Source organism: Megascapheus bottae, chromosome 17, assembly GCF_031878675.1.
Source record: "Megascapheus bottae isolate mThoBot1 chromosome 17, mThoBot2.hap1, whole genome shotgun sequence".
Classification (NCBI taxonomy): Eukaryota; Metazoa; Chordata; class Mammalia; order Rodentia; family Geomyidae; genus Megascapheus; species Megascapheus bottae.
This window is the reverse complement of record NC_143525.1, coordinates 50,492,283-50,515,093: the sequence shown is the minus strand read 5'-3', so window position 1 is coordinate 50,515,093 and position 22,811 is coordinate 50,492,283. Positions and strand designations below refer to the sequence as shown.

The window sequence follows — 22,811 nt, the reverse complement described above, 5'->3', positions numbered from 1 at the left end:
AAAGGAATGGAAAAATGAGGGTGACATTGAGAGACCACATTGCAAAGTCACGTGTCTCATGATAGACCTTAGGAGGAACATTCAAAACTGAAAGGAAAAAGAAAAGTGGGCAAAAGACAGGCAGAGACGTGAAGATGGGCAGACACATGGCAGAGAGCCCCCAGATTCTCAGTGTCACTAGAGAAACAGGAGACAACTACAAATCTAGAAGATAACTATGGGGAATACACAACAGCTGGAACAACGCCCTGGCAATGCCAAGGCTCGGGGGCCCAGAAGTGACTGGAACTGATGCCCAGTGTGGTGGGAGTGTGGTAAGTGTCTTTTCCTGTGTGTGTGTGTGCGCGCCAGCGCTGGGGCCTGACCTCCGGGCCTGGGCGCCCTCAGCTTTATCCATGGGGTGGTGCTCTACCTCCTGAGCCACACCTCCACTTGTGGCCTTTGGCTGGCTGATTTGAGATTCCTGCCTGGGCAGCTTCACAGGCAACGGGACCCTCAGATCTCAGCATCCCCAGTGGCTGAGCCGCAATACCTGGCAGCACGCAGCCTCTTCAGAAAACAGCTTGAGAAAGACCCCACCCTGCGCCATTCCCTCCCCTAGACGTTTGCCCGAGGGCAGTGGAAAGCCACGTGCACGCAAAAGCCCATTAGCAAAGGTCTGGAGCGGGAGCTGTCCGGAGGCCCAACTGAGCTCCGTCCCACGGGGCGCGGGCCGCGGGCGCGGACACCGCAGAGCCGGACCGGTGCGCTGAGCCCCACGGCGTAACCACTGCACACCCAGCAGTGTGAGCTCTGTGTACGCCGGGGCGCGGGCCGCGGGCGCGCGTGGACGGGCTGCGGGGGAGCGCGTGGACGGGGCGGGGCGTGGACGGGCCGCGGGGGGAGCGCGTGGACGGGGCGGGGCGTGGACGGGGCGGGGCGTGGACGGTCCACGGGCCGCGGGGGCGTGGACGGGGCCTCCTGCGCGGCGGGCGGGCCGCGGGAGCTCAGCCCGGGCTCTGGAGGCCAGGCTGACTGCCTTGGGCTTCTGCACGCGCCCAGGCTCCCAGCTCTGTGTAACCCGGAGGGGACGTGGGGGACCGGGACGGGACTGTGGTCCTAGGACTTCTGTTAGAGAAGGCGCGCGCGCGGGAGGGCCAGGGCTCAGAGTGGAAGGAGCGGGAGCAGCCAGCGGTTAGGGCGCTGGAACCCAGCACCGAGAAGAAAAGTCGGAAGAAACCTCAGGTGAAGCGCCGCTAGGGAGCAGGCAGGGCCGGGCGGTCCCGGAGGCACGGGGCCCCGCCCACGCGCGAGGCCCCGCCCCGGGCGGAGCCGGGACGCCCCGCCCCCTCCGCGCTCCGTCCAATCGGGCAGCCCGCCGCGCTCCCGGCCCCATTTTTCCGCCGCTCCTCCTCCTCCGACGCCTGGACCCTCGGAAGGACAGCCGGGCGGCCCAATGGGCGCTGGCGCTGGCCCCGGGGGGCGGCTAGCCGGCCAATCCGGGAGGCGCGCAGGGACGGTGGGCCGGCGTGGCCGACAGGGGCGGTGCTGCTCGCCTGGTTGCTAGCCGCGGCCGCCCGCCCGGCTCGCCCGCGCTTCTTTGTCGACCCCCGAGGGAGGCAACGCCGGGGCCGGCGGGGTGGGGGGTGCGGGCGCCCTGTCGCCGGCCCCGCAGGATCTGCACCGCCCGCCGAGGGACTGCGTCCGCGGGCGCCGCGCCCAGGCCCGCGCAGGTGAGGAACCGCGGGGAATGGGGGGGGGGCGCGGGGTCGAGGAGATCGGGGGGCGAGGGGGCCCGCAAAGCCGAGGGCCGCGGGGTCGAGGAGATCGGGGGGTGTCGAGGGGGCCTCGGGGTCGAGGAGATGGGGGCGAGGGGGCCTCGGGGTCGAGGAGATGGGGGTCGAGGGGCCCGCGGGGTCGAGGAGATGGGGGGCGAGGGGGCCTCGGGGTCGAGGAGATCGGGGGTCGAGGGGCCCGCGGGGTCGAGGAGATGGGGGGCGAGGGGGCCTCGGGGTCGAGGAGATCGGGGGTCGAGGGGGCCCGCAAAGCCGAGGGCCGCGGCGTGGACCGGGCACGCGGGCCCTGCAGGCTCGAGTCCCCGCGGCCCCCTCCCGCGGCCGGGCCACGCGGTGGAGGGCAGCCCGGAGGCAACCCGTCCGGACCCTGCCCCGAGCCCGGGAGGGCCGCGGCCCGGCTGGGGTGAGGTCGGCCGACCCAGCCTCCGCGCCGCCGCCGCCGCCGCCGCCGCCGCCGGAGGTTTCCATGGAGAGGCCGCGCTGACCGCCCTGGCTGCGACCGCCCAGGCTGCGGGAGGCCGGGCCCCGACGCCCCGCAGGGCGGCTCGGCCGAGCCGGAGCCTCCACCCCACTCCCCCCGGCCAGGCCGACCTCGGGCCGGGAGGGGTGTGCGCTTCGGCCCCTGGATGGAGTGACAGGAGGACTGCAGGCCCTTTTGAGGCCTGAACTCAGGACCCGGGTGCTGCTCTTCAGCTCTTTCACTCAAGGCCATAGAGCCTCACTGCTCCGAGCCACCATTCCGCTTCTGGCTTTTTGTGGTTAATTGGAGATAAAAGCCTCAATGGACTTTCCTGCCCAGGCTGACCTCAAACTGGATACTCAGAACTCAGCCTCCAGGGAGCTAGAACTGCAGGCCTGAGCCACCCACTTCACAGTCGTTTTCAACATTTCTTGTGTGTTCACTTGCTCAGCCATCACCCTTCATGGCCCAGCCTGCCCCAGGAAGTCCTGCGGGTAGAAAGCATTCTTGTGTGGGGTGGTGGATGAAGCAGGCCAGGAGACAGGCAAGGGGACTAGCAGGGGAAAAGCAGTCCTGGCAGGAGCTGGCTGAGTCAGAATGGATTCCATTCATCTAAAGAAGAGCTTTGGGTATGAGGTACTTGGGCTGTGCTACAGGACCCCAGGGAAGCCATTTCCACTGGGCATAATGCCAGCTGAAAGGGAGTCAGGGGAGGATGGAGCAGGTGGAGGCAGGAGGGAGCTGTTGCAATTATGGGAGATGAGGAGTTGATGCTGGACTGAACTAGTGGCATGCAGGAAGCCAGAGGCTATTTCCTTGGCGGAGGAGAGGGGGTGCTCTGACTCTCAGGGGCAGGAAGAGGTGAAAAGCTGCCAGAAAGAGTCTGAGGATGGCCACACAAGGAGGAATGGGGGACCCCCAGGAGCAAGACAGAAGTTGCCCCATTCTGGGGCTCTAAGATGATAGAGAGGTTCCATGGCTCTGAGAGTAAACACTGCTGGCCAAGAGTCCTGTGAAACCCAGGACTGAAACCCAGTTTAGAAGAGGAACGTGATGTCCCAGGAGGGGTCCTAGCAGAGCCTAGCAGAGCTGGGGTCACACAGTTGCCTGCTTCTCCAGGCCAATCTCCAGGGTGCTGGCCTGTAACCACGGCCTCTGCTGTCCTCCTGCTGGTTTGGGGGGGCCTGCCCCCCTGGGAGGAGGGTTCACGGGGGATGACAGGCTTTCAGAAACTCATGGTAGGTGGGTACGTGCTGTGGACTGGTGAAGCTCAGCTGTGCGTGGCGGCACTGTAGTGTGGTTTTGTGGCATCTTACTGTCTCTCACCCCTCTACAGGGCCCTCCTTCACCATGAAAGGCTCGAGGGCTGTCAGCAGAACCCCCGACGGCAACCCAGCCGGGGTGGAGCTGAGTCTGACCGGCCTGCCTCCCCCCGTGTCTCAGCGCCCGGGCAGTGCCTCCAACGCCAAGGCCATCGCCAGGTCCATCTCTGTGGCCACAGGCAGCGAGCCCAGGAGGAGGGCGCTGGTGAGTGGGACACCAGAAAGTTGTCACTGGGTGATCCATGGGCCCGCGGCACCTCCGTACCTTAGCCCATGTCCTCCCCGGCCAGGCAGGAGCGGGGCCTTGCCTGCCTGGAGTGTACTAACGGGGAGACAGACCCGTCATCTGGCCTGCGCAGGCCCTCATCCTTCCAGCACCGACCCTGGCCTTCCTCCCCCCTCCCCCCCCGCCCTGTGAGATCCCTTTGGACCCTGGAGAAATTAATTGGTCTCAGGAGGGAGATGAGCAGTGAGGCCTCAGAGAAACGGGGTGCCAGCAAGTGGGCCTGTAGGAGGGGCGCTTGGCAGCTGGACAGGGTTGGACACCTTTGCAGGCAGGAGAGGCGGGGTGTCACGCACAGATCAGCGGTGGCAGGGAGGCTGTCCCCTGGGTCGTCTGTAGCCCTTAGGCAGTCTCCAGGCGCGTCCGAGGAGCAGGTGCTCGAGGCTGGCCTGGCCTCCAGATCAGGATTGGCTCGGTGGCACTGACTGGCTTCCCACCAGGGAGGAGGCCTGCCCCATGCCAGCTTGGTCCTTCCCAGAGGGTCCAGGCTAGGGTTTCCCTGTGGAGGAGAGGCCCACTCTCCCTTCTCCCTGGAGAGCTACTCCTGTGTCTCAGAGTCCAGATAAGCTCCCAAAGCGTGTGACCAGAGAACCCAGGTCATCCATGGCCACTGCGTTAGCCGTGGGATGACCAGCTTAGGTTAGTAACCCTGACCGCACTCCCTCTTAGCCCAGCCTTTTCCTGAGCTGCTGACCGCTCTTGCGGGCCCGAATACCTCCTCAGCTCCTGAAGCCCCAGGAGGGAGGGGAAGGGCAGGCGAGGGTGCTGGTGCCCAGCCAGGCAGAGACTTGCTAGGCTTGCTGGTGGTGGGGAGACAGGAGTTGTCTGCATGGAGGGTGTGTGAGTGGTGCCTGGATAGGTCACCTCTCCTTGCCTTCCTGCTGCCCAGGGCTCTGTCACTGAATACCTGCTCAAAGCCAAAGAAGAAGTGGCCACATTGTGCCAGCCTTTCCTCGGCACTGCCCTGACCTTCTTCAAGACTGCCTGTGGGAGGCCGATAGGACCTTGTCTTGTCAGAAGGCTCCAGAAGCTCCCTTTGAGATGGCCTCACCTGGCAGATGCTAGGCCAGTGGCTCACACCTGTCGTCTTAGCTGTTCAGGAGGCTGAGATCTGAGAATTATGGTTCAAAGCCAGCCTGGGCAGGAAAGCTTGTAAGATCCTGAGCTCTAAAACCAAAATAGCCAGAAGTGGAGCGTAAATGGTAGAGCACTGGCCTTGAGCACAGCAGCTTAGATCCTGAGTTCAAACCCCAGGACCAGCACAAAAATAAAAATGAAAGAGCAAGCCAGGGGGCCAGGAGTTTGGCGTAATGGTAGAGTGCTTGCCTAGCATGCACGAAGACCTGGGTTCAATTCCTTAGTACTACATGCATAGAAAAAAGCTGAAAGTGCTGCTGTGGCTCAAGTGATAGAGCTCTAGCCTTGAGAGAAGCCCAAGGACAGTGCTCAGGCCCTGAGTTCAAGCCCCACGACTAGCAAAAAAAGAAAAAGCGAGCAAACTAGGCTCACATCTGTAATCTTAGCACTCAGGAGACAGATCTGAAGATTGTGGTTCAAAGCCAGCCTGGGCAGGAAAGCTTGTGAGACTCTTCTCTCCAAAAAACTGGAAGTGGTGCCATAGTTCAAGTGATAGTGTCAGCCTTGAGCACAACGCCCAGGGACAACTCCCCGGTCTTGAGTTCAGATCCCACAACTCACAAAACAATCAGAACCTTGCTGCCTGACCTGGAGTCGTTCTGGGCGTTCCACGCACCCGTCCTCGCCACCACACGATCCTACAGGTGACTGGACTCCTGCTTTGGCCAGGCAGGGGCTCCATGCCTGGCACCCCAGTTGGTGGCCCTCTTTCTCCTGGTTTATGCGCAGTCTTTTCCGAGGCCGCATGCATCTCCCTGGTGGTCCAGGCCGCCCCTCATCTCCGGAGATTTACCTGATCAAACCCTTCGTCCTGAGGCTCCCGGGCTGGGTCATGAGCTGCAGTCTCTGCTGATTTTCTGGCACAGGGCATGGGCATGTGACATCTGTGCCAGCCCTCAAGGGTCCCACCTCCTGGCCTGAGCTGTGCGCCCACCTGGTCTCTGTCGCTGAACTTCTTGCTTCACTTCCTTTCCCTGTGAAGGGGCAAGGTCTTCAAACCGCAGGAGCTCAAGCATGGAGCAGATGCCATCACAAGTGTGTCGCCGAGCTGGTCCTCATGATGCCAATCTGCCCTTTGCACAGATAATTTAGTGTTCACAGCCCCGGACTTGGCTCCCTTCTGCCATTTCCTCTCCACTGTGGTGCCCTTCATTGAGTGCCAGACCGCCGCCCCCCCCTCCCCCTGGCCCCCACGTCTGACACTCTGAGCCTGCGTCTGTGAAACTGCCTCTGGGAGAATGAGAGGCCCGTCCCACGCAGCCGTGCGCTGTGGCCACCATGCAGGGCTGCCATCTCCTTTCCACGTTTCGATGCTTCTGTGGACGCTGTTTTAAGTGGGTCAGGCAGAGGGCCTGCTGGACAGCGGCCCCCTCCCCTGGCAGTTGGCCGCTCGGTGTTTCTGTTCCTCCCTACCGTTCTGGCCAGTGCAGACCTGCCCTTGCAGGTTCTGTCCTGCCCTCTTGGGGCTGCCTGTGGCTGTCACCCTCTTTGAATCCTGCGTGAGTGGACCACAGGTCGGTCAGTGCCACCACGTGTGTCCTTGCACTGGTGTCTGCTGAGTGCACGCCCGCCCGGCCTAGCTGTGAGCCTTCGCGGGTTGTCTCTGTGATGAGGGGTCCACACACCACGGGCCAGCAAGGCTCCCAGCCTTAGGAGGATGGAAGACATCCATCTAACACTCCTTCTCTTTTGTTCTGAGCTGGTCCTGGGACTTGAACTCAGGGCCTGAATGCTGCCCCTGAGCTCAAGGCTAGCACTCTGCCAGTTGAGCCACAGCTCCATTTCTAACTTTTTGGGAGAGTTAATAGGAGATAAGCATTCCATAGGCTTTCCTGTCTGGGCTAGCATCTGTCCTTAGATCTCAGCCTCCCGAACAGCAAGGCATGAGCCACTGGTGCTCAGCCTCCTCCCCCTCCTTCTCCTCTCCCTCTTCCTCCTCCCCCTTCTCCCCCTCCTCCTCCTCTCCTTCCTCCTCTTCCCCCTCCCCTCTTTCTCCTCCTCTTCATCTTTTGAGTTGCTGCCTTGGCTGGTCTTGGACTCCTGGGCTCAAGTGCTCTCCCAGCCTCACTGCCTCACTCACCTCCCGCCCCCCACACTCCAGCCTCCGCCACACTCTAGCCTGGCTGAGCACTTTTCCACGCAGCAGCTTCGAGTCAGGGGTCTTGCTGTGCTGTCCAGGCTGGCCTCCCAGCCCCCCAGTGAGCTTCCTGACCCGCTGGGCTGCAGGTGCCAGCCGGGTTTCTTTTCCTCTATCGGAGCCAGTTGCAGTTCCTTTCCCCCCCAAAATGCAGCTTGGAAGTCAAGCTCCCCAGTGTTTTCCCATGCTGGGGTTCTGTCCTGTGCTCCCCTTTCCACTGGCACTACAGTTCTCGCTGTAGACAGCCCCTCCTCTCCCCACCCCTGCCCAGAACAAGGCCGCAGACGTGTCAGGTCCAGCGCCAGTAACAGCCTAAGGTCCTCACACCACCCTTCTGGGCACAAGTTGGCCAGAAAAAAGAGCCCAGAACTGGAGAGAGTGGCCATGCAGATGAACCAGCGCAGGCCGGAGGGCCAGGGGCGGCGGGCTGGACAGCTTGGCCTTTCCAGCGCCAGTGGTGACAGTGCACTCAGAGCAGGTGCCCAGCCAGCCATGCCCCAGTCAGGTCGGAGCCCCCGCCACTCTCACCAGGCGCGGTGGGTGTCCAGTGGCCCACACCACACTCAGCACGGTCACGCTGTTAGATGGCCAGGCTGGCCAGGGCCCCAGGGAGACAGTGGTGCAGATCCAGCCGACATCCCTTAGCACCCAGTGCCTGCCGCTGTCCACTCCCGCCTGCCCTCCCTCCTCCACACTCCCTGAGCGGCCTGTCTCTCGGGCAGCGTGCTTGTGACAGGTGGGTCTTCTCCTCAGAGGAACAGAGGCAGTGGGGCCCGCGGTCCCCCAGCTCCGGCCCCCATCGGGTCCTTTCCCTCCAAGTCCCTGTGTGGTATCCATGGACCGTCCTCCGCCGGCCCCTTCCTTGTGGAGTCCCTCTGCAGTGCTGGCCTGGGGCTCCTGTGGCGCACACTGCCTGGCATCTCCACTGGTCTCAGGGCCTTTCTCGGCCAGGTGGCTTGGCCAGCATGAGCCCCATCCCCAGGAGGGTGTCTACACGTCTGTCCCCGTCTGTTCGTGTGGCCCTGCTCCAGTTCCACGACAGGCTGGCCTGAAGTGGGCCTCTGTGACGAGGCTCATTTCCTGCATGTTTTTGTCCTTTGATGGAAGCACTTGTTTTTAGGAAGCAAGAAGCCTCCTGGTTCCTCTGGGTGGGCCTGGGCTGTGTGGGTGACGGTCTCCTGACGGGGGGGCCCTAGGCTGTGTCCTGGAGAGCTCTGAGGCCCTGTCCCCCGAATGTGTGGGGAAATGCTTAGAACCTACAGAAAAGTTGGGAGAAGAACCTCACGTGGGCCTCGCTGCTCCTCGGCCTGCTGCCGCTGCCACTTTCCTCCTCCCCCAGCCCCCCCCCCCCGACCTCTCCACCCATGGAGGCATCAGGAGCACTCCTGTCAGGGCCTCTGTCTAGCCCAGGTGGCCTGGCCCTCAGCACTGGCACGGCCCCCAGGCTGGGATTAGAGTCGGGTGCCTCCACTCCCACCTCACCCGATGGCACCCCTCACCCGATGGCTCCCCTCACCCGATGGCTCCCCTCACCCGATGGCATCCCTCACCTGATGGCTTACCTTTCCTCTCCGGGTGCTGTGAGGGGCCGGCCATAGCAACACCTGGGTGCAGGCAGCTGTGTCTGTCCCCCAGGCCCTCACAGCATCCCAAGGCCAGGAGCCAGAGCAAGTTGGCTGCTGTCTGTCCTCCCTTTTCATGAGACGGTGGCCGTGACCCTCCCCCGCCAGCCTTGCACTGCCTCCCTGGCAAGGGTGAAGGGCTCCCCGGTTTGTACAGGGTGATGACAGTGATGAGGAGGAGGCTCTCAGAGGTCCGGGCATGCCCTGTCCAGTGACTGTCTCCACCCTGGCCTTCAGAGCTGCCTGCCCAGCCCTGAGGAAGCTGACCAGGGTCTGTTTCTGGCACTGATGGGTGGTTTTCTTCCTCTGCAGGAAGGTTCCCGGACCACCAACAATCTCCGCAGGTCCAACAGCACCACGCAGGTCAATCAGCCATGGACTGGCCCCCCCAGGTGACCCTGTGCTCCTCTTGCTCCTTCAGCCCTTGCTGGGCAGGGCGGCCTAGTGGCCCTCGTGCTGCTCGGTGGGGTGGGATGCCAGACGCCTCCTGTGCCGTCACACCTGGGCACTGGGCCGGCTCCCAGTCCCTGTACCTGCTCTGGGGTCCCGGTGGTGGGGTAGGCAGGGGTGCATGGAGGCCCTGGGTCTTCACCCTTTCCACCTCCCACCCCAGGGTTGGGAGGTGTGGGGCCTGAGTGCAGAGTAGGATGCCTGCCAGCAGAGCCGGGGGCAGCCAGGAAGCCCTGCCACCCCTCCTGCCACTGTCTCCAAGCGGGTGGGGGCTCCAGCGGAGCAAGGGCAGTGCCGCCCGGTGCAGTCAGCCTGGACCTCACAGCCAGCGAGCAGGCGTCCTCGGGGCCAGGACGTGGCGTTTTGTGTCGTCGTCTGTTGAGGGAGTTAAAGTTTAAAATGTACCGGGGCCAGGGATGGAATCCAGGGCCTCCTGCAGGCCCCACAAGCACTCTGCCACAGTTCCACAGCGCACAGTGGTGCAGCCAGCCCCACGGTCAGAATTAGGAGCCTCACCGAGTGGCGACTCGCGCATGCCATCCTAGCTACGCGGGGGCTGAGATCTGAGGATTGAGGTTCAAAGCCAGCCCTGGCAGTAGAGTCCATGAGACTTATGTCCAGTTCATCACGGGAAAAGCCAGAATGGCGCTGTGACTCAAGTGGTAGAGTGTCAGCCTTGAGCAAAAGGAGCTCAGGGACAGCGCCCAGGCCAGAGTTCATGCCCCAGGACTGCCCCCACTAGAAACCTCCCCCAGGACTGCCCCCCACTAGAAACCTCCCCCAGGACTGCCCCCCACTAGAAACCTCCCCCAGGACTGCCCCCCACTAGAAACCTCCCCCAGGACTGCCCCCACTAGAAACCTCCCCCAGGACTGTCCCCCCACTGGAAACCTCCCCCAGGACTGCCCCCCAATAGAAACCTCCCCCAGGACTGCCCCCACTAGAAACCTCCCCCAGGACTGCCCCCACTAGAAACCTCCCCCAGGACTGCCCCCCACTAGAAACCTCCCCCAGGACTGCCCCCCACTAGAAACCTCCCCCAGGACTGCCCCCCACTAGAAACCTCCCCCAGGACTGTCCCCCCACTGGAAACCTCCCCCAGGACTGCCCCCCACTGGAAATCTCTCATTGCCCCATATTCACTGGCAGTCACACACACACACACCCTGCCCCCACCCCGCAGTCGCTGCTCTATCTGCCCCTGTGGGTTTGCCTGGTTCTTGGCTCTTCCTGATGCTGGGATTGTGTGGCCTGCGGCCTCCATGCCTGCCCTTGACTGTGCATCCACTCGTGAGCCTCTTTGGTGGTGTAGTATGTGGCGTTCTTCATGCTCACGGCTGAGTAGTGTCACCATAGGGACGGGCTTCCTGCAGCTCAGTGTAGCATTGGTCTCACCTCCAGTGAGGTCCACATTGGGGACAGCTGGAGTGACCCCAGTCCCTGCAGCTACAGGCCCCATGGCGCTGTCCGTAGGGCTGGAAGGGCAGCCACCTCAGAAGTCACAGGGGCCCGAGGACGGCCCGCCAGGACAGGCCTGCCTGGTGCAGTTGTCAGGGCTAAGAGATAATGTTTTAAACTGGGGTGACGTCACTTGTTGGGGTCACCGGCCCCCTTGGCTTTCCTTCTCTTGACTTTGTCTCCCTCCCTCGGGCACAGGTCAGCAGAGCCCACTGACTTCCTGGCACTTTTTGAGGGCGGCACTGGGGAGAGGAGGAGCGTGGGCAGCCTGAGCAAGGCATGCGGCGAGCAGGGGGCCACGTGGAATGTGCTGGTAAGGGGGTGTGTGCAGCGCCCACCAGACCTGGTGGTCACCGTCGGGATGAGGAGGAGCTGTCGGGGTGGGGGGGTCGTGGCGGGGGCTGCAGGGACCAGGGCTGCTGTCGGGGGGGTCAGTGACCCGGGCTCCGCGTGTCTGTGATCCCCAGGATGAGCAGCCCAGGGGCCTCGCCTCCCCAGCCAGCGGCCTGGGGTCCAGCCCCCCAGCAGGCCCGCGGAGGAAAGAAAGCATCCTGGCCCCCAGCTTCACTGCCAACAACAGGTAGAGCCAGCCCCACGGGGCCGCGAGGGCCAGGTGCCGGAGCCTGCCTGGCTGTCATGCTCAAGGCCAGGTCAGGAACCGTGGGAGGGAGGAAGGAAGGAGTGGCTGGCTCTCCTCAGGCCACAGCGGGGGCAGCAGCCCCTCCAAAGGCAGGCAGCCTGCCCTGGTCCTCGGGGCTTCAGGATATGTCGGCCCCCACGGCGACACTCGGCTTTCCAAGCAAGAACCGTCAGAGGTTGAGCTCTGAGGCTCTAGGCGCCTGAAGGGGGGACGGGTCCACCGCCAAGCCCGGACCTGCTCTAGGCCTGCGCGGGCCCTCGTGCAGTCAAGCTTGCCGAGGACATGGTGGATCAGAACATGGCCGGGAGTCCTGGTCAGGCTGGTGGGTCCCGGGAAGGCCTGCCACAGCAGATGACGGGCTGGGGTCTGCCTGCCTGTGGCACGGGAGCTTTGAGGGACAGGACCCTTGGCCAGTGTCACAGTGCAGAGACCCTGTGCTGCACGCCAGGTTCTGGCGTCTGGTCCTCACCTGCATCCTGTCTCCCGCAGGAGTAACAAAGGGACTGTGGGCAACTGTGTCACCACCATGGTGCACAACCGCTACACCCCCTCGGAGAAGACGCCCCCCCCCAAGAGCTCCAACCAGACAGCCCCCTCCCTCAAGTAAGTCCCCACCCCGCCAGGACGGAAGCCCAGGGCAGTTCCAGAACCAGAAGGCGTGGGGGGGTGCGGGAGGCCACCCCGCCAGCCATCCTCCACGCCTCACTGCTGGGCGTGAGGTTAAACCCGCTCCACAACACTGGCCAGGCACCTGCCACTGGGCCTGGCTGTGGGTGGCGGGCAGGCCTCTCACAGAGGCCTGGGGCCCCTCGGCCCAGCGCACGGGCGGAGCCGGGTGGAGGTGAGGTGGCTCCTCTCCCTCCTCGCCAGCAACATCATCAAGGCAGCAGCCAGTGAGGCTGGTGAGGGCAGCAGCCTGGCCGAGCCCCGTAAGAACAACTCCAGCGGCGTCCAGCAGGCCCGCAGCACCGCCGGCCAGCTCAGGAGGACGGAGGTGACAGAGGAGGAGGCCGAGAGGTGAGGCCTGCCGCCACCTCCCCTTTCCTGCGGTGCTCCCCAAGAGGGCACACGGAGAAGAGGCAGAAAGGGAGCGCGGCCCCCGGGGTTGGATTGTGTGACGCTGGTAGGAACATTCTAGCACTAGACGGTGCACACGGCTCTGCATTTGCTGGAGAAGCATTTAATTCCATGCTTAAGTGGGTGGGTTTTAGTGGTGAAGTTATACCTCAGTGACACTGAGCATCTCTGGGCTGTGTCCTTGAGAGGAGCCCCTGGGGCACAGGCAGAGCCTGCTGTTCCCCGAAGGCAAGGTCAGCTCCGGGCCGGGCAGCCCTGGCTGCAGAGGCCTCTGACATCAAGCCAGCACTCCCGCTCTGCAGGTATTTGGGGGTGCGGAGGCTGAAGGCCTTGCCCGGTGGTGCCCATTGTGGCCTCTGAGGGAGGATGCCCCCTGGGAAGGCCATGCGTTGGTGGCAGGTGGCCTTTGCTGTGGCCCACGGCCAGGATGATGCCTTCCCGTTCACTCAGCTTTACTGGAGGCAGTTCCGACAATAAAATGCACCTGTTTGTGCACCTGGGCGGGGAGCCCCTGGCCCCTCATGTGCTCCCCGTCCCTTGCCCTGGCCCAGCTGCTTACCCAGTACCCCAGCTTTTCTGGGTTTCCTGTAGCTGTGGTGCCCTGCTGGCTGGTCTCGGGGTTTCCCCTGGCCTCTTGGGCTGTGGGCATTTGCCAGGCCACCAGGCGTGGATGGAAGGGGTGGGGACGTATCCGGGCTAGCACAGGAGGGCGGGGAAAGCAGCTGCCCACTAAGTGCCAGCTTCCCTCTGCTCCTCTGGATGGACAAGTTCTGCGGGGGCCTGGGGTCAGAGGGCACGGAGCCAGCTTGGTCCTGAGCCCTGTTCTCCGGGGCAGGTTCATCCTCCAGGTAAACCAGGCTGCGGTCACCATCCAGCGCTGGTACCGCCACCAGGTGCAGCGGCGCCAGGCAGGCCTGGAGCATCTGCTGGTATGTCAGCGAGAGGTGAGTGAGCGGGTGAGCTGCCACAGAGTCCCGGGGCCTGGCCACGTCCAGGTGGAGTCCCTGGGAGAATGGCAGTAAGACCTCACTTCCCTGTGGATGCACACCCCATCCGTGGCCCCACCTGTTCCTTGTGACCTCCCAGGTCCCATCCCTGCCCCGAGGCAGAGGTGCCACGCTCCGCTGGGGGCAGGGGACACCCATGAATCAAGATGAAACCTGGCTAGGTCCAGGGGCTCTGTCCATCCTCCAGGTCTAGAGACGCTATAGCTTGGTTTTGTTGGCAGGAGCGGCGGCAGCAGCTAAGCAATAGGAACTTCTTAGACCTGCATCGGCAGAAGGAGGTGGCAAGGAAGAAGGCTCGGGAGGAGAAGGCGCGCCAGGCCAGGCGTGCGGCCATCCAGGTGTGAGCTGGGGCCGGCAGCCCCTGTAGGCCCCGGGCCTGACTGTGATGACCCTGGGACACGGAGCCCGGGCAGCGGGCTCTCCAGAGGCTGGAACCAGCCTTCTCTGGGGGCTGCTCACAGATCCTGTGCTGGCAGGAGCTGCAGCAGAAGCGGGCCCAGAAGTCAGGTGACGCCGCGTGTGGACTGCCCAAGGACGGCCTGGAGGCCAGGGCGCCAGGGCAGCCTTGGCCCACCCAGGAGGCACCCCTCATGCCAGGCAGCGCCGCCCACCAGGTCCTCAAGGCCAACAACGCTGGTGAGCAGCTCTCGGCCCGGCCAGCCGGTCCTGAGGCTGGGTGGGCAGTCTCACCCAGAGCTGGGGCTGGGCTTCCCTGCTATGCACTTCCCAGTTCAAATGTGGGGCTGGACTGGGGAGAGCCCAGGCCTTTACAGGCCGTCCTGGCCTGGGACCCGGAGTGGAGGCCCGGAGCCCAGGTTTCCCGCCTGCCCCCACCTCTCACCCAGGACTATGGAGATGTATCCACTCTGTGGGCACACGGTTTCTTCCTGGATTTCTCCAGACCCAGGGAAGGGCCCCGGGTGGGTAATACCCTGTTTTGTCCCCTAGGCGCCAGCGCGTGTGCAGCATCCCCCCGAGACCCCTCCCCACCCCCGTCCCCTCCTGACTTGTCTCCAGAGCCCCGACAGTCTCCGGAGGACAAGCCGCAGGTCTGGGCATCACCGTTGTTCCTTCCTGCCCAGGCTGTGTCCTCAAGGGGCACGTTGGTACCTGAGGTGGGTCTGGCAGGCCTTGGTCCTGTTCCTTCCGTGGCCTGGGACCCCTATGCGCTGGGGGGGGGGTCTCGCCATAGCTCCAGAATCCTGCTAGGTTCTCACAGCTGCCCTGGGCCTCTGTCCGCTCAGAGAGTCCAGAGACCGTGAGGACACTGGCACAGGATGGGAGCCCGAGGGCCTGGTCTGGCTGCTACCTGGGCAAGATTTTCCCAGGGGGTGGGGGTACTTGGTGCCTGCTGGGCGGGGCCTGGGCAGCCGTGATGAGGAGTCCAGCAAGCCAGGCCCTGCATTGCCATGGCCGGCCCTCAGCAAGGAGGCTGGTTGGCTCACAGCAGCTTTGTGACTCTTCCTCTCTGCCCGTGTGCTTTAGGATGTCCACTCCCTAGATGTGCTGTGTGACGCCGCAGGGCCCTCGGGCCCCTCCAGAAGCAGGGCCAAGCCCAGGGCCACGCTGGACGAGCTGCTGGACACCCTGCGGCTGCTGGAGGAGGAGCCTGAGCCGCTGCCCCGTCCCAAGCCCTACCACAAGGACAGATACTCCTGGACCGACGAGGTAACTGGGCCCCGTGTCCCCACCCCAACCCTGTGCCTGGTAGTTGCAGAGCCGGAGCCAGCGCCGACCACCACACTCCTTTAATCAAGACCCTATCGAGGGCCAGAGGGGCCGTTGACTCCTCCCAGTTCTCTGAGGTGACCCCGAGTGCGTGCCCCCGGCAGCATAAGGCCCCGCTTCCCTCTGCCCCTCTCCATGGAGTTATGGAAGGCCCCCTCTCACACACAGATGGCAATTTGCTTTGCTTCTTTTCTTCAAGTTGTTTTATTGTCAGGGTTACAGTTTCATTGGTCAGGGAGTGGGCACTTTACTTTTTCAACATGGATACTCTTTCCCATGTTTTTCTCCCACTCCCCCGCTTCCCCTCTCAGTCATCTTGTTTTTTCCCCTTCACTGTTTCAAATAAGCATATTAACATATATACAATCTGCCTGGTACCAGGCTGCCAGTAGTGGGGCTTGAACTCAGGGCCTGGGCACTGTCCCTAAGCTTCTTTTGCTCAAAGGTAGTGTTCTACCACTTGAGCCACAGCACTTCTGGCTTTTTCTGTGTATGTGGTACTGAGGAATCCAACACTGGGCTTCATGCATGCTAGACAAGTACTCGTCCAGTAGGCCACATTTTCAGCCCAACAATCTGTTTGAGGTTGGGGAAATCTTATGCATGTATTTTATTGAAAAGATTCTCAATGCCTTTAGTTTTTATTTCTTTTTCCTCACCCATCCCCATAACTCAGAGCCTTGATTATTTTTTAAATTTCTATTTCATTTATTTATTTGTTAATTTTTGTGGACAGGGGTTCTCGAGTGTCCCTTTGGCATCACTGAGTGGTTTTGCAGTGTTTTCATGTGACTGCACTCCTCTGCTTTGTCTGCAGCAGGAGGACGCCAGCTCCCTGACGGCGGACAACCTGGAAAAGTTTGGGAAGCTCGGGGCACCCCCTCCTCCCACAGAGGACGGGGCGCTGCTCTCAGAGGCCAAGTTGCAGAGCATCCTGAGCTTCCTGGAGGAGATGGAGAAGTCCACGCAGGACTGGCCAGCCTCACAGCAGGAGGTGCCGTGGGTCAGGCCCCGCCATTCCCCAGTGGGCAGTGCCGTGTGCCAGGCCCTCAGAAGGGAGAGGCCACTTGCCAGGTCTCTGTGAGCCCTAGCGGCACTCTGGGCTTTGGCAGGGCTGGCTTGGGTGCCTGTCCAGGTGTGTGCTCACCTCAGGGCGTCTCCAGGTTGGTAGCCCTGGCTCCCTGGGTAGCCCTGCCATCTCCCGGGCCACATCACCCCACAGAGCAGCTGTGGCCACCCTAGTGGAATGTGGTCACTAGGGACGTTAGGGAGGTGGAGAGCTCGAGGTCTGTGCTGGTAACGAGGCACTGAACGACGCAGATGGTCTCCACCAGGGGTCCTGTCAGCCAGCGTCCCTCGCTCTGACCAGACATGCTGTGTGTACTGGAGGTGGACCCCCTCCACCTGCTCCTGAGGCTCGCCGTGCTCCCGCATCCTCACAGGCAGCCGGGCTCGCGCACTCGGAGCTGAGGTCTGCAGAGAGCATCTCGGTGATGCGGCTGAAGCTGGAGGTGGAGGAGAAGAAGCAGGCCCTGGTGCTGCTGCAGAGAGCACTGGTGAGGCCAGACGCCCTTAGCCCCACCAGCTGTCAGCGGGGGGGGGGGGGGGTGGTTGCCAGCCCCTGTCCAGAGGCTCCCCCGTGCCAGTGCCGCCCTCTGTCTGCACTGCCCAGGCCCAGCAGCGAGACCTCACGCTCCGGAGGGTCAAGGAGACGGAGAAGGAGCTGAACCTGCAGCTGAGGCAGCAGAAGGAGCACTACGAGGCCACCATCCAGCGACACCTGTCCTTCATTGACCAGGTGACCCCACAGCCCCGCGGGCTCGTAGGCAGGGCTTCCATGCTGTGTTGCCCCTGGCTGGAGTGCAGTGCTACGCGCAGCATGGTCTCCCTCAGGGCCTGCCTGGCCTCTGCTGGCCCAGTGTGGCAGACCACAGACACAGGGGACAGCATGGCCAGCAAGTCCCTCGGGTTTTGGAGCTGGCTGGCCCAGTGGCAGTGTCCTGGGGACATGTTCCGAACGTTCACTGTGCTGTGTGTGGCCCTCGGTGCCCGGGGGAGCCACTTGTGGTCTGCTGGCAGCCAGAGCTCCTCCAGCGAGAGTGGTAGAAGCTTCTAGACCCATTTACCCCTAGGCAGACCCCACGCTGCAGAGAACACGCAGTCTGGGGTCTGGCTTCTGGTGGCTGCTGATAGCCCAGGTCTGTCTGGTCCTGGTAGCACGGCTGGGCAGTGCCAGGCTCCCCGGCCCTGGCCGGCAGCGGACTCCTGCAGGCCACACGGGTGGTCCCAGGAGATGCTGGTGGTATTCCCACAGGCTGAGCCCCACCCTGTCCACACATGTGACCGACTTCCTGCTGACCCAGACAGGGTGTGGCCCGGAAGGGGCACTGAGTCGGGGCACGCGGCCCAGGAAGGGCGTCGTGTCGGGGCGCGGCCTGCCTGCGGGCCCTCACCTCTCATCTGCTGTCACAGCTGATTGAGGACAAGAAGGCCCTGAGCGAGAAGTGTGAGGCGGTGGTCACGGAGCTGAGGCAGGGAGACCAGCGGTGCCGGGAGCGCGTGGCCCAGATGCAGGAGCAGCATCAGCTGGTGAGGCCCCTGGCTCCAGCCAACGGCCATGCTGGCCGCTGAGACTCGAGGACCAGGCAGAGCTTGGGGCTCACTGCCGCCTCAGAGCGTGCCAGGCTCACTGAGGATGTAGTCGGGGCCAGGCATGTCCTCTCCAGCCCCTCCCCTCTCGTGAGATACATCCAAGTGTCCAGGAGAGCCAGGCCTCGTGGGCCTCATGAGGGGCCCCTGGCCCTTGCTGGGGGCCGTGGCCTGACAGCTCCCCCTCCCTTGCTATGCATCCTCCCAGCATGCACCTGCCCATCTCAGGCCTGCCTCCCCCAGCACGCAGGGCTGAGGAGGGCCAGCCACTTGGGAGCCAAGGGCTGTGGGCTGGGGCCGGCCGGGTGCCCCCTTGTCTCTCAGGCAGTGCGCGGTGAGGGGTGGCCTTGGCTTCTAGGAGGGCTGGAAGCTCTGGCAGGAAGCGTGCACTCGCCAGGGCAGGAGCCTCCGTCACTCCGGCTCTCCTGCTCCTAGGAGATGAGGAAGCTCAAGGAGCTCATGAGCGCCGCGGAGAAGGTGCGCAGAGAAAAGTGGATCAACGAGAAGACCAAGAAGATCAAGGAGATCACCGTGCGAGGTGAGCTCCCGCCCTGGCGCCCGCGGCTTCCGGGGTGGAGAACCGGGCGCTCGGGGGTGTCTGGAGGAGCCCCGTGCCGCCCCTCCCTCCAGGGTCCTCTCCAGCCCACTGGCCAGCACTGGGGCATGGCGGCTGGCGGGGGCTGGGGCATCTCCACCTGAGCGCAGGCTCCGCTGCGGGTTGGACCCTGGAGGGGCTGCTGGCCAGGCCCCTCCCGCTGCCCTGCCACTGCTTCCCCCAGGCCTGGAGCCCGAGATCCAGAAGCTGATCGCCAAGCACAAGCAGGAGGTGAGGAAGCTCAGGGGCCTGCACGAGGCGGAGCTGCTGCGGCGGGACGAGCAGGCGGCCCAGCGCCACCTGCGCCAGGCGGAGGAGCTGCGGGAGCACCTGGAGCAGGAGAAGGAGGTGCTGGGCCAGCAGGAGCGGGCCCGCGCCCAGCAGCGGTGGGCATCGGCTGGCTCCACGGGGGGCCGGGGCGGGGGGGCCGGGAGCGGGGGAGGCTGTGCCCCAGAGCTCCGGCCTGTTCCGGCAGCAGCAGGCTCATCTCCACCACTATGCCTGTGCCATGACCACTTCCTCGTGGCGGTTACCCGTGTGGGTGTGTGGCTGTCCTTAGATCCGGACTTAGAGTGGCTGCATCCCCACTGCTGAGGACAGCTTGGTCATTCCCTGGGGGGGAGCTGAACCCACTGCCACACAGAGTATTCCAGACGGTGCCCCAAGCCCTGCGACCCGGGGGCCACCCACAGTGCCCCAGGGCAGCCACCCCCTTCTCCTGTGCCCTGTGGCGGGTGTGGCAGGGGCTAGGCTGACCGGGAGGAGGTGTGGAGGCCGTGCTGGCCTGGGCTTGGCTCACCTTCCTGGGGTCGAGTGCCGGGTGGCAGCGGCCATGGCTGGTCCTGTGCCACGGCCCAGGCTTCCCAGGACTGTCCAGCTGCCTGACCAGTCCCGCCCATCCCTAGGTTTGAGCAGCACCTGGAACAAGAGCAGAAGGCCCTGGAGCAGCAGCGGCGGCGGATGTACAGCGAGGTGGCTGAGGAGAGGGAGCGGCTGGACCAGCAGGCAGCCAGGTGCCACCCCGGGGCTACTGCCCCCCCCCACACACACATAGTGCCTCCCTACGCCGGACCCGTGGCCCACTGACCCTCGTCTGGCCCACAGGCAGCGGACAGAGCTGGAGGAGCTGCGGCAGCAGTTGGAGGAGAGGAGTGCTGCTCTGACCAGAGCCCTGAGGGCTGAGTTCGAGAAGGGCCAGGAGGAGCAGGAGCAGCGGCACCAGGTCCCCCAGCCTTCCCTCCGGAGCTGTGCCAGGCCTGGCTGTCCAGGCCGGGTCTGTTCTGTCTGACCCTGGCTCACTTGGTCTCACTTGGCCTGGGCAGCTCATGCCCTGTCTCCCTACAGATGGAACTGAAGGTCTTGAAGGACCAACTGGAGGCAGAGAGACAAGCGTGGGTGGCCAGCTGTGCCAAGAAGGAGGTAGGGACAGGCAAGGGTGGGCTCCACGCCTGGGGTCTCCCTGGGCACTTCTTTGTCCCAAGCCTTGAGCTGCGAGACTCTTAAGAGCAAAGTTGGGAGGAGGAGGGGCCAGGGCGGTGCTGGAGGTCAGAGAGGATGCGTGCCCCTTGTGTCCCTTCTGTGCCCAGTGGTCAGCTGGCATGGGTCTGAGAGCCACCACCTCCCGGCTGCGGGTGCTGCCTGGCCCTCGGGAATGTGCTCATCGCCTCCGGAGGTGATCGGTCACGCCCTGTCCTCAGGCGGATGAGGCGATCGGGCACGTTCCAGACAGTGCCCTCTGGTTACCCAGGGCTGTGCTAATGAGCTCCTGGTCACCTCATGCCCTCTGCCCACACCAGGTCCAAAAGACTACCTGGAAGCCTGGGGCCGGTCAGGCCCCCTTTGTGCCTTCAGATCTGTGGGGCAGAGACGCCCCAGGAACCCCTGTGGGTGGCAGCCTGTGTCCTCGTTTTCCCCATCTTCCAGCCCTGTGGTGACAGGTGGATCCAGGCAGCTGTGTGTCCCTGCAGGAAGCCTGGCAGCTGAACCGGGAACGAGAGCTGAAGGAGGAGATGCGGAAGGGCCGGGACCAGGAGATCGAGCTGGTCATCCATCGGCTGGAGGCCGACATGACGCTGGCCAAGGAGGAGAGCGAGCGGGCAGCCGAGAGCCGGTGAGCGCTTTCCCGCCCTTCCCACCTCCAGCAAGCGAGCCGGGCCGCCGCGTGCCAGGCCAGGGGAGACCCAGGCAGGGGCAGCCAGGACGCCGCTCGTCCAGGCAAAGGCCGTTGTGCCCCTCTGCCCGCCAGAGTGAAGCGCCTGCGGGACAAGTATGAGACAGAGCTCTCGGAGCTGGAGAAGTCAGAGCGGAAGCTTCAGGAGCGCTGCACAGAGCTGAAGGGGCGCCTGGGGGAGGCCGAGGGGGAGAAGGAGCAGCTTCGGGCCCTGATGCGGCAGAAGGAGAAGGAGCTGGAGGACGTGCGAGCAGTAAGTGTCCTGTCCTCACCTCCCCTGCACGGCCTGCTCACTGCCCCGTCCACTGCCCCGCCCACCACCTCGTGGGCCTGCTCACTGCCCCGTCCACCACGGCGTGGGCCTGCTCACTGCCCCGCCCACCACCGCCTGGGCCTGCTCACTGCCCCGTCCACCACCGCCTGGGCCTGCTCACTGCCCCATCCACTACTGTGTGGGCCTGCTCACTGCCCCGTCCACCACCGTGTAGGCCTGCTCACTGCCCCGTCCACCACTGTGTGGGCCTGCTCACTGCCCCGTCCACCACCGCCTGGGCCTGCTCACTGCCCCATCCACTACTGTGTGGGCCTGCTCACTGCCCCGTCCACCACCGTGTAGGCCTGCTCACTGCCCCGTCCACCACTGTGTGGGCCTGCTCACTGCCCCGTCCACCACGGCGTGGGCCTGCTCACTGCCCCATCCACTGCCCTGTCCACCACGGCGTGGGCCTGCTCACTGCCCCATCCACTGCCCCGCCCACCACGGCGTGGGCCCGCCCGCGGGCTTCACCAACGCACTCACCGTGTCTCCTGCTGCCCAGGTGAACACTCAGCTATCCGGTGAGCGCAACAACCTCAGTCAGGTCATCCGCCAGGAGTTTGCTGACCGGCTGGCAACCTCTGAGGAGGAGAACCGGCAGGTCAAGGCGGAGCTGGCAGAGCTTCGAGCCCGTCAGCAGCGGGAGCTGGAGGAGATGCACCAGAGGTGGGTGACCCGAGCTGTGGGAGTGGGGGGGTGGGAAGTTGGGGCCAGAGGGCCAGGGCTCAGGCCCTCTTCCTTCCCAGGGCACAGCCTGTCTGGGTGTCACTCCAGACCTGCTCCTGGGAAGGCCAGCCAGCTCCCCTGGCAGCACTTAGATCCAGTGGCACCTGTCCTCCAGGGCTGACCCACCCCTGCCCCAGAAGCAGCAGGCTGGCCGGGTCCCAGGAGGCCTCCATGGGGTCTTGGGGCTCCAGGGAAAGACACGTGGGCAGAGGGCACAAGGCAGCAGGGGTCAAGTCCTCGGGTTGTCACCTGCGTGCTTGCGCGGGCCCCCACCATTCTGTGGGACCGCCTGGGTTCTGGCCCGCCCCCGGGATGGTCTTGGTCCGTGGGTGGATAGTGACAGCCACAGGCTGACAGGACCCTGCCAAAGCCCCCCATGTGCTGCTGCAGGGTGAAGGCTGCGCTGGCCAAGAAGGAGGAGGTGGTGAGCAGCCTACGGAGGCAGTGTGAGGTAGGCCCCGCCCTCGCCCTCTCCAGCCCTTCCTTCCCCGGCTGCCCAGCTGCCCAGCCTGACCCCCTGTGTGCCGCAGGCCGCAGTGAAGAGGGCCGACCACCTGGAGGCGCTGCTGGAACGGCACAGGCAGCCCCTCCCGACCCCCAAGTGACGCCGGCCCCACGCCAGGCCAGAAGTGGACGGAACGCAGCCAGGCCATCTCCCACCAAGGCGTGTGGCTGAGGGGTCCCTCCTGCTCAGGACACCTCAGCTGGCCTGCCTGCAGCTGCATCTTTTTCTTTTTCTTTCTTTCTTTTTTTAATCAGTAAAAGGTCATTGTTTTGTAGTATTGTGTCACGGGCCTTGGGACAGGGTGGTGGGTGGGGCTGAAGGGCTGAGGGCCCCACAGTATGACCAGGCCATGACCAGGAAGCCGTGGGGGCTGGCAGCCCCTCCCCGTGACCCCACAGTGTTCCAAGAGTTATCCCTGTGGCCTTTTATTTGAGCTCTGTCCCTGTCCTCCAGCAGAGGCAGGGGCGCCCGTCCAGGAGACCTCTACCCAAGTGGGGCAGTGAGATCTCCAGAGAGGAGCAGGCTGGGGGCCACCTGCCCCTGGCTGGCAGACGAATGGGCAGTAGCCGCCTGCCTCTGACTGGGGCTTGGTTAAGATGCTACCCAGCATTGCCCAGCCCCAAGCCCCAGCTTCCCACCAGCCACCGGACTCCACACGGCTGCTGCTCGTCTTGCCCAGACCATGTGCAAGGCCAGGCGCACAGCTCCCACCCTGCCCGTGACTCCTGGCCATGAGGCTCCATGCAGGGCCCTT

The 22,811-nt window shown here is 64.1% G+C and overlaps 1 protein-coding gene across 1 annotated transcript; it reads left to right on the top strand.

Annotated features, from left to right (window-relative positions):
• The first annotated feature begins 1,561 nt into the window (after positions 1–1,561).
• Positions 1,562–22,331, top strand: Cep131 (centrosomal protein 131). The gene is made up of 26 exons (XM_090351348.1): positions 1,562–1,712; positions 3,572–3,762; positions 9,049–9,128; positions 10,843–10,957; positions 11,112–11,224; positions 11,774–11,887; positions 12,155–12,301; positions 13,197–13,305; positions 13,590–13,706; positions 13,845–14,004; positions 14,317–14,483; positions 14,854–15,036; positions 15,914–16,090; positions 16,539–16,652; positions 16,769–16,894; positions 17,569–17,685; positions 18,181–18,283; positions 18,525–18,726; positions 19,246–19,353; positions 19,445–19,562; positions 19,685–19,759; positions 20,308–20,450; positions 20,586–20,763; positions 21,329–21,492; positions 21,943–22,003; positions 22,083–22,331. The coding sequence occupies exons 2-26, from the start codon at positions 3,586–3,588 to the stop codon at positions 22,155–22,157; spliced, it is 3,243 nt and encodes a 1,080-aa protein (XP_090207474.1). The 5' UTR covers positions 1,562–1,712; positions 3,572–3,585; the 3' UTR covers positions 22,158–22,331.
• Positions 22,332–22,811: the final 480 nt, after the last annotated feature.

What these genes read in the sequence shown, in the direction of transcription:
- Cep131 (XM_090351348.1), top strand. Translation starts at nt 3,586, where the DNA reads ATGAAAGGCTCGAGGGCTGTCAGCAGAACCCCCGACGGCAACCCAGCC. An exon ending in TGCTGGTATGTCAGCGAGAG is followed by an intron (nt 13,306 to 13,589) that starts GTGAGTGAGCGG and finishes TTTTGTTGGCAG; the next exon opens with GAGCGGCGGCAGCAGCTAAG. An exon ending in TGCTGCTGCAGAGAGCACTG is followed by an intron (nt 16,653 to 16,768) that starts GTGAGGCCAGAC and finishes TGCACTGCCCAG; the next exon opens with GCCCAGCAGCGAGACCTCAC.